The sequence below is a fragment of the Lutjanus erythropterus genome, chromosome 7 (genome assembly GCF_056507025.1).
Source record: "Lutjanus erythropterus isolate fLutEry1 chromosome 7, fLutEry1.hap2, whole genome shotgun sequence".
NCBI classification, from domain to species: domain Eukaryota; kingdom Metazoa; phylum Chordata; class Actinopteri; order Lutjaniformes; family Lutjanidae; genus Lutjanus; species Lutjanus erythropterus.
In genome coordinates, this window is record NC_139323.1 from 30,585,339 (window position 1) to 30,595,426 (window position 10,088).

The 10,088-nt window shown below is 38.9% G+C and overlaps 1 protein-coding gene across 1 annotated transcript; it reads left to right on the plus strand.

Moving 5' to 3' along the window:
- The first annotated feature begins 276 nt into the window (after positions 1-276).
- Positions 277-2,888, plus strand: igfbp1a (insulin-like growth factor binding protein 1a). The gene is made up of 4 exons (XM_084723514.1): positions 277-714; positions 829-998; positions 1,341-1,472; positions 2,580-2,888. The coding sequence occupies exons 1-4, from the start codon at positions 333-335 to the stop codon at positions 2,688-2,690; spliced, it is 795 nt and encodes a 264-aa protein (XP_084579640.1). The 5' UTR covers positions 277-332; the 3' UTR covers positions 2,691-2,888.
- The last annotated feature ends 7,200 nt before the right edge of the window (positions 2,889-10,088 follow it).

The following is a 10,088-nucleotide window of genomic DNA, read 5'->3' on the forward strand; positions in this document are numbered from 1 at the left end:
CAACATCAAACACTGGTGTCGTCACTCGGCGGCGGTACGTGCCTGTTCCAAAATAAATATTTACGTGATTGTTGTATATTCAAATGAGCTGGCTGACCGGACATAGGCGGACCAATCAGAGCCCACGTATCATCACACCTTCTTTTCAGAAATCATTCATAACGCCGATGCGTCAAACACTCACAGAGGACCCGGCTATAAATACGGCTGCGCGCAACGCACAGTTAGACGATTTTCCAAAATCAAAGGAAAGACACAACTGAGCAAGAAGCGTGGGAATCTGATTCATCTCTCCACCTTGCTCCACATTTTATATTCTATATTTAGTCACTATGTTGGCCATGGCTGGATTATGTCTGAAGCACGTCGTGGTGGCAGCGGTGTGCTCCGTGCTGGTCACAGGGACGCTGGGGTCCCCGGTGGTGGGGCCAGAGCCGATCCGATGCGCCCCGTGTACTCCGGAGAAGATGAGCCTGTGTCCAGCGGTGGCGCCCGGCTGCGCCGAGGTGCTGCGGGAGCCCGGCTGTGGATGCTGCCTCGCCTGCGCCCTCACGGCTGGGGAGCTGTGCGGGATCTACACGGCGCCGTGCGGCTCCGGGCTGAGGTGCACCCCGAGACCCGGCGACCCCCGGCCGCTGCACTCCCTCACCCGGGGACAAGCCCTGTGCACGGAGAGCACGGAGCCCGAGGCGACCCCCGAGCCCCAGACACAAGGTAGGACGATAACCTCCACATTTAAACAGAAAATCCTCCGTACTACACCTGACTGATCTGCTCTGAAGCCTGCCACTCACTCCCGCTTCACATTCATTCACTTTGCTCCTCCAGATCAGGGAGAGCCAGAGGCTGAGATGGAGAACACAGCCATCGTCTCGGAAATCGGCTGCAGCTTCTCCCTCCCCGGCCACAGTAAGCCCTACGACCCGCGGGCTGCCGCCGACGCTCAGGAGAGCATGAAAGCCAAACTCATCGCCATCCGAAAGAAACTGGTAGAGCAGGTGAGAGCCGAGCACTGAGTCCGTGTCCTTGTGTGAAATCCCGTGTGTGCTGCGGGTTAGTAAAAGTTTTTAGGAGGTTTGGAGGGTGGAGGAGTCGTGCACCACAAGGGGGAGCTCATGCGCTTTTTGTGGAGCTGATGGAGAGGAAACAGAGACGGAGGAGGGGGGATGCCTGTTATTACAAGTTTTATATGCAGTTTGATGCCAGCCCACGTGCTTGCTGATAATAAAGCAGTGTTGATTATTATTCCTGCGAGTGAGCGTGTGTGAGTGTGTTTGTGAATGTTGGCACAGTGCAGGTACAGAGCTCAGTTAACCCTTCACTCACTTGTCTCCTCCCAGCAAGGGCCCTGTCACCTGGAGCTGCAGAGAGCCATGGAGAAGATCGCCAAATCCCAGCAGAGACTGGGAGACAAACTAACCAGATTCTACCTCCCGAACTGTGACAAAAACGGCCTTTATAAGTCCAAACAGGTTGGTGTCCTCTCAGTGTGTGTGACAGTGTGGATTTATATGGAAGCACATTTCTGCAAGTGAAAGAAAAATAAATATTCCCATTGTTAAGTCATAATTATTAGGTAAAAAGTGAGAATTGTGAGTTAAAAAGTCATAATTATGAGAAGGAGTTCGAATTTATGAGATACAGGATCATAATTATGAGTTAAAATATTGTAATTTTGAGATAAAAAGTTCATAATTGAGAAGAAAAGTTGAAATTCTGAGATGAAAAACATAATTTTGAGGTAACGTGTCTAAGTTATGAGAAACAAAGTCATGATTATGAGATAAAAAGTTGAAATGATGAAACACAGAGTCATATTTGCAATAAAATGTAAAAAAAATATGCGATCAAAATGATAATTATGATTTTAAAAGTTCAAATTATGGATTACATAGTCATAATATTACATAAAAATCACAGTAATGAGTTCAAAATTTTAAACGATGAACTTAAAAAGCCCACATTATGAGATACAAAGTCACAATTGAGATGAAAAGTTGAAATTATCAGATAAAAGACAACAGAATTCTAAAATAAGATGTTGAAATCATGAGATGCAAAGTCATAATTATGAGATACAAATCATAATTATGATTTAAAAAGTTGAAATTGTTAGATGGAAAGCAGAAATTGAGATAAAAAGTCATAATTATGAGATAAAATGTCGGAATTCTGAAGTTAATTAAAATTATGCCATAGAAAGTCGTAATAATCTCATAATTCTGACTTTTTATGTGGATTTTTGTTTTGTTTTGTTTTGTTTTACGGGCAGAAATGGGCCTCCATAAAAGCATGACTTCACTCAGCATGAAAGAATCTCAGCAAGTTGCGTGTGTGAGCCAAGATTATGTCGAGCACAGCTTTACAAACGATTGTGTGTCAGTGTGTGTGTGCGTGTGTGTGTGTGTTGCAGGCAGGGATTTGTTCAGCACCTCCAACGTGTGTGTTTGTGTTTGAGTGTGATGTCACCCAGTTAACGCTGCTGCTGCTGCTGCATGACCGTACATGTGTGCGTCACGTGTTGGAATGAAAATGAAAGCAGTCAAATTAAAAAAAACGGATCTCTGCTTCTGTTTCAGTGCGAATCGTCTCTGGACGGACAGAGGGGTCGATGCTGGTGTGTGAACTCCTGGAACGGCAAGAAGATTTTAGGTTCGACCGACCTGCCTGCAGACGCCGAGTGCCCTTAAAAGAGATCAACCACTGATGCAGATCTCTCACACATACACACACACACACACACACAAAAAGAAGAAGCAAGCCACTGATTTTTCCTTTTTGATAGCTGTTTATTTATTGATCTTGTCCATGGTGGTGTTTAATTCAGGTACACTGTCACTGCGGGACTGTGGGTCCCAGCCACCCTGAACCCTTCCCTCCCTCCCTCCTCTTCAAACACCCGTCCCAAAGAGAAAAAAATCTATTTTTGTTTTTCTGAAAAAAGATTTTAATATTGATGCATTTACTTCTCTTCAGCCTTATTTATTTCCATTTTATTTCATTTTATTTGTAATTATTTTATGAGTATTTATATCATTTTTTGCCTTATTGTTATTATTATATTATTATTTTTATGGGTGTATAAAGTGTATATATGTATCTTGGCCCTGAGTAACTCCACTGCTGAGTTGAGCTCGCTCTACCCTTAAAGGAGTTGTCTGGAGGTTTGGTTTGGGACAAACCAAGCAAGAACAAAAGCACTGAGTGACCAAATGTCATTTAGAAGTATTTCTAAATGTTGTTTTTTTGATTCATTTTCACATTGTTGCCATTGTTTTGTCTTCTTTTTTTTGTTATTGTCTTTTTATTTTCTGATGTGACACATGATCGGCTCTTGTCAGTGAATGCAAAACTCTCAGTCGGGAATCCTTAAAAAACACAGTCTCAGAAAAATTTCCCATGGTTCCATGGGGCTACAGATAGCATGACTGGCTCATCGCCTCTCAGACGGGTATTTCTACATTAACCTACCTCCAATATTTATGTGTCTGCTGTCAGTTGTGTTAACGTATCTGTCGAAAAGAAATACTTGCTATTTTACTTTACATGTTGCTGTTCTCTCTGACCAAGAACACATGACCACAAAGAGCGAGTCCCGCGGCGGACCGCGACGCGTCCGCGGGCGGCTCGGCTCTACCTACATGCTGCTGTTGGAGAGAGAATTATTGTTTATGTGAGTCTATTCCAAAGTGACTAACTGCTCACTCGCGTGTATGTACACTTTTGTAATTGAGATGTAATGTAAGAAAAAAGGTGATATATTTAATAAAAACATTAACCTCAGATATGAACTCCTGGCTTCTTTTCATGGTTCTTACACTTGGGTGCAGATCCCAGAGGGGACGGAGAGGACGTGTCCACCTCAAATTCTAAAAGACGTTGTAATGAAGATGAAGTTATCCTCCTTACAATAAATTGTTTTAAAATAAATTATGTATAAATCCCAGTTCCAAAAAAGTTGGGACTTTGCATAAACTGTAAATAAAAATAGAATGCAATGATTCACAAAAACGTTTTGACTTATATTAAATTGAATTCGACACAAAGACGAGATATTTAATGTTCAAACAGATTAACTATTGTTTTTTTTTGTAAATATTCACTCATTCTGAATTTGATGCCTGCAACATGTTTAAAAAATTTGCAACAGGAGCAACAAATGACTGTGAAAGTTGTGGAATGATCATAAAACACCTGTCTGGATCATTCAACAGGTGAGCTGGTAACAGGTGACAGTATCAAGATTGGGTATTAAAGAAGCTCCCTCAATAGTCTCAGTCATTCATAAGCATGGATGAGGTGAGGTTAACCATTTTGTTAAAAACTGCAAATAGTCCAACAGTTTAAGAAAGTTTGTCAACACAAAACTGCAGGAATTTAGAGATTTCACCATCTACAATCCATAATATCATTAAAACATTCAGAGAATCCAGAGAAATCTCTGGTGAAAACCAACATTTAATGTCTGTGACCTTTGACCCCTCAGGCAGCACTGCATTAAAAAACTGCATTAAAAGGCCACATCATTATATAAAGGATACTACATGGGCTCAGAACACTTTGGAAAACTGTTGTTACTAAACACAGTTTGTTGCTGCATCTACAAATGTGAGTTAAGACTCTACCATTAAAAGAGAAAGACATATATCAACAACATCCAGAAACGCTGCAGACTTCTCTGGGCCTGAGCTCATCTGAGATGGACTGACGCAAAATGGAAGAGTGTGCTGCGGTCTGACGGGTCCACATTTCAGATTGTTTTCACAAATCATGGACGTCATGTCCTCCGGACTAAAGAGGAAAAATCCAGATTCTTCATATTTTCTTCAGTTGATCAATTTATTTATTTTCTCTTCTGATTGACTGATAATATAACAATCGTGGTTTTGTTTTTTGCGTTTTGGATTATATTTTAGTATTTTATTTAAATATACTTTCCCCACTTTGTTTTATTTATTATTTAATTTTTTTTCTTCTAATTTTTCTTCCTGTCACTGGGCCCATGTACATGAAGTATTGTTCCTTCCTACCTATTAGAACAATGTATGGACATTACAAAACTCACGGACTGCCTCCTAAAGACATTTACAACCTTGTTGAGTCTTTGAATGTGCTTCTGTACTATATGACTGTAATTATTAAAATAAAATGAAAAGAAGTTCCAAAAAAGGAGGGAAAAAGGCAAAGATAGGAAGTGAAACCAGGAACAAGAACTTCAAAATAAAACAGGAAACAACTAAAACCTTCAAGCCATGAAACAGCTGTTAATGATGCGCATAACCTGAGCTGACTGACCTTTTCATAATGAACCTTGAAAAGAGAATAAAGTGACGCAGGAAGTTTGGTTAAACTGGACCTGTTTTCTTCTTCTCTCTGCAATATATATGTATATAAATCTGTCATTTACCGCGGCCGTAAGGTGCTGGAAAAGCTTGAAAATGCACCTTGAAAAGTGCTTGAATTTGACTGTGAAAATGCTGTAGGAAGCCTGTCTCTCTCACTTCAGGCAGCAGATTTACTTTGTGCACAAACATTCAGAACATAAGACTCATAACAGCCTCATCAGGACGTGATTATGAAAGTCTGTGTGTAGATGCACTCTCGGACCACATTTTCTATATTGGGTGTGTTTGTGTGCAGTGTTATCACGGTGATCTAAAGTGGAGGTCCTTGTCTAACTTTAGACAGTTCGCGGGGACATGCAGCTCTGCGCTGCCTTTTGACCCGCTCTCTGTTTGCCTTGGTCGGGCACAGGAATTCGCCTCAACCTCTCGTGCCCGCTGCCAGCCTGCCTGGCACCACCAGATTTATTTTTATTCTTTACAAATTGAACCTTTGCTTTATCCTTATTGACACATTCCAAGACTGAGGGGAGCCTGATTGCATTCAAGGACTTCAACAGGAGCAAATTTGTGTCTTGATTGCCTGCAGAAAATGAAGCTGAGCAGAAGATCGGGTCTATTAGCTGCTGATGACAACAAGCCTGCTCCCTCCCAGTGATATAAAAACTATGGGAGAGTCAAAAACACAGGGGTGGAAGAAGTGTTCAGATCCTTTTCCTAAAGCCACTATAAGGAGTTTTCAAGTTTTTACTGATGCTCATATACAACCTATATAAGATAAAAGTGAAAAGGTCAGCAATTCTTAATTCTTGCCACTGGATTCTTCTAGATACCAGAGTAAATGAGTCCATGCCTGCATTTTCCAGATTTACAGTGAGTACCATGTTAGTGACACGGTCTCAAAAATAAAAAAAAATCCTTATAATAGCTCTAAATAAAGTAACTAATAAATATCACACTGTGAAAATACAGTCCTGCATTCACAGTTTTACTTAAGTAAAAGTATGTAAGTATTATCAGCAAAATGCACATAAAGTATCAAAGGTAAAAGTATCCACTGTGCAGTAAAATGGTCCCTGGCAATGTTCTACCATATGATAATTCAGGTTGCAACCAGTGATGGATCTAGAAAAATATTCATGAGTAGTTAATATTCATAGGTTAATCACAACAATGACATATATCAAAATTTGCTTGGGATAGTACTTACATCAAGATATTTTAACTCAAAAACATTAGATACTATGGCACAAATATAGCATTAAACAGAAATATCAAAATGTGTCAGAGTCATGCCTTTTTCATCACTTGGCCTAAATGTGGTCAGAACAGATAATTAAAAATATGTTTGCACTCTGACTCCAGAGCTTACGTCTTGTAAATTTCCATCCAGCCACAGTTTTTCATATATTTTGAACAAGAACCATCCAAAACTGGCGTGGCAAGGCATCTTCTAGAGGTGACAACTGCCACCCCATGTCACCCCTCTAGATTTACTGCCACCTGCAACTGATGATTATTTTCATTGTTGATTTATCTGTTGATTATTTTCTTCATTAATCAATTAGGCTTATTTGTTTCAGTCCTGAATATGCATTAAAAATGTCAATCAGTGTTTCAAAAGCCCAAGATAAGGTCCCCAAATGTCTTGTTGTGCCCACAACTCAAATATATTCAGTTTATTGTCATAAAGGGGTAAAGAAAACAGAAAATATTCACATTATAGAGGATGGAATCAGAGAAGTTTGATTTTATTTTCTTGGAAAAATGACTCAAACCAATCAATTATCAAATTTGTTGGTAATTAATTTAATAGTAGACAACAAATCAATTAATCATTGAAACTGTAATGATGTTTTCGAAATAATGTTACTGCTGAATTCCGCGTATGTTGCATTTTACTGCTGAATGATTTGAGGTTGAGCTCATTTTAGCTACTTTATATACTGCTGGGTAGTTTAATCTACAGCAATCAGGCTCCTAATCTTTCAATTCTGATGGGCCAGTCCACCTGGAGGGCTGCAAGGCCCCCACCAGAACAAAAATAAACAAATAAACAAATAAATAAATAAATTACAGAAAATATAAATAAAAATAGATAAAATATAAATAAGTTTGAACTGACAGCCGCGGCCTACTTGATGTTGGAGCAGTTCACGCTCTCAGTCGGTGTAGGCTGTGGTACTGACCGTCGTCACCCCCCACCTCCACACCTTCATTCATCATTAATGTCGGCTTATCAAATCTTAATGTGTTTGCTTTACGTGACACCAAGCTTTTATACCTTGTTTTAGTTGATATAAGAGTGGCTTAAATTTTTCTCGTATGTGGTTGAGAGTCGTGTCTTTTGTGATGGTACTGTGGGGTTTAACCAGTGGTTGGAAGAGAACTGAAACCCTAGACCAGCCAAGGGTTATTTTAAGAGTTTTCAAAGTTATATGTGCAATAACTTTGTTGAATTAAAAAATACAATGGTGCCAGTACCTAACATTTCTCCTAAAATGTCTGTATTTTCAAAGGCAAAGAAAATGTGATCATTTTACCTACTTCTGCAACACAGAAGTTGCTGCTGTTAAATTGTTCCTTTTTTGAACAGTTGCAGATGCATCTTGGTTGCTTAGCGACTATCATCTTCTCTGTCTTGATGTTCAATTTCAGCAAATCATTAATTAACTAGACTAAAATAGAAATAAAGTAGGGGAGACTAGGGATGCTTGTAACACTTTAAGCTCTCAAATGTTGAAACAAATACCCTTAATTATTACAAATGACAACATTAACAACTTTTTTGGGGTTTTATTTTTGTGCTTATTTCCATTTTTTCCCATCTAAATACTATTTTTTTTGTGATGATTCTGGGTGGAAATACATTATTATTAATGTTAAAATAACATGTTTATTGTCTGAAAATTTAAATAAGTTTAACTGTTTCTCACCCTGAGTAATTCTAGATTCATTTAAAACTTGAATCAGATCACTGATAGTATTAACCTACAGAAAAATACTGCTGTGAATATATGCAATCATTTCAGTTTCCTTCATGAGATGGCAGCATATTGATAAAATTTACATTTTGGTGACGCTTATAGCCATTCTAGTAGTTATACAATTCTGGCACTTTAAGTGTTAATTGAGTTTACCTGTACTGTAAATCCTGTGTTGCTGAGATACAGGTGCTTTTCAACAATTTCTAGATATTGTGCTGCTGACTTTGTGTGTGTAAATCTGTTGAGATGCAGGTAAATAAATGTCTTTGCTGCTGTGTGTATGTGTGCAGTAAATCCTGCCTGTTGTGGTGGAGGTGAATAGTTGTTAGTTGCAAGCCAGGCCAGGGGTGGCTGGTCCAAATGAATAATGCCAGGACTGAATTTTGTTCTCAGTCCAACCCTGACAGCAATGTATCGCGTTAGAGCTGCCGATTAGTTGAATATTAATCAATGATTAAATGAAGCAACAACTATTTTGGTAATTGATCTATCGCTTTGAGTCATTTTTTAAGGAAAAAAGGTCAAATTCTCAGATTTCAGCTTCTTAAATGTGATTACTTCTCTGGTTTCTTCTATGAAATAAGACATCTATTGTTAATAGTTGTTAATTGCAGCCCTTCATCATACTCTATAAGATCCACAGTATAAGCCTGATTTAATCTTCATGATTAGGCATTTTCCAGCTGATCAAAGAGAGAGTTATTGAAGAGTTTATTTTGCTGAAGAAGGAGGAGACCCATAAAGGAACACCTCATCCCTCAGTTTATCACAAATATTCAAAATCAGCACAACTGGAGATACATGGTTTTCACTGGACAGGAAGGGTATGATCTGTAACTAAGCCTGTCAGACAAACGTACCGTGTAATGTTTCCCTCTGAGATATAGTGGAGTAGAAGTATAAAGTTGCATAAAATGGAAATAATTAAGTAAAATACCTTGACTTTGTACTCAAAGGATTAGTGTGTAGGATTTAGTGGCATGTAGTGGTGAGTTTGCAGATTGCAAACACGTCACCACACCCTCCCCTTCCTAGGGTATATAGTGGCCATGAAACTGCACAAAATGCCAAAGGTCATATGTGGAGCCAGTGTTTGGTTTGTCCACTCTGGGCTACTGTAGAAACATAGCAGTGCAAAAAGAGCAGCCTCTGTGTAAGAGAACCTGTAACCTCTATAGATGTACAAGTCTCATTCTAAGGTAATGAAAACACAATTCTTATTTCCAGGTGCTACTTCTTATCCAATATTCATACTTATGAATATTGGATTAAAATATCTGCCACATTCTGCCACTAAATCCCCCTAAATCCTACATACCGGAACTTAAGGACAGTACTTGAGAAAATGTAAGAAACATCAGAGACAGTATCTTAAAATGTGTTCACTTTTTATTTAAAAAAGACATTAAATACAAATTATATTTTGAATCAAAATCATTTCCTTTTCTCAGAGAAAATAATAACTGTGTGATTTCTAGTTTAGTATCATGAAAAGCTTGAATCAAAAAAAAAAAAACCTCTTTGAAGGATAAACTTAGAATGAAAAACAAAAATACATTTTACCCGTGAACAGAGAGATTCTTAACGTGACCAGCAGGGAAAAAAAAATAATAGTAATAAAAAGTGACGTTACAGAAGTGTGACCCCTGGCCCTGCACTAACAGACTGAGGCGTGGGATGGCTGGGTGTGCATGGAGAGAAGTGACTTTACTGAGAGGTGAGAAGTTCACTGGCCTGAAGGGGATAGTTTGGATTATTT

Coding starts and splice junctions, on each gene's coding strand:
- igfbp1a (XM_084723514.1), top strand. CDS start 333: ATGTTGGCCATGGCTGGATTATGTCTGAAGCACGTCGTGGTGGCAGCG. Junction 715..828: donor CCCCGAGCCCCAGACACAAG/GTAGGACGATAA, acceptor TTGCTCCTCCAG/ATCAGGGAGAGCCAGAGGCT. Junction 999..1,340: donor GAAAGAAACTGGTAGAGCAG/GTGAGAGCCGAG, acceptor GTCTCCTCCCAG/CAAGGGCCCTGTCACCTGGA.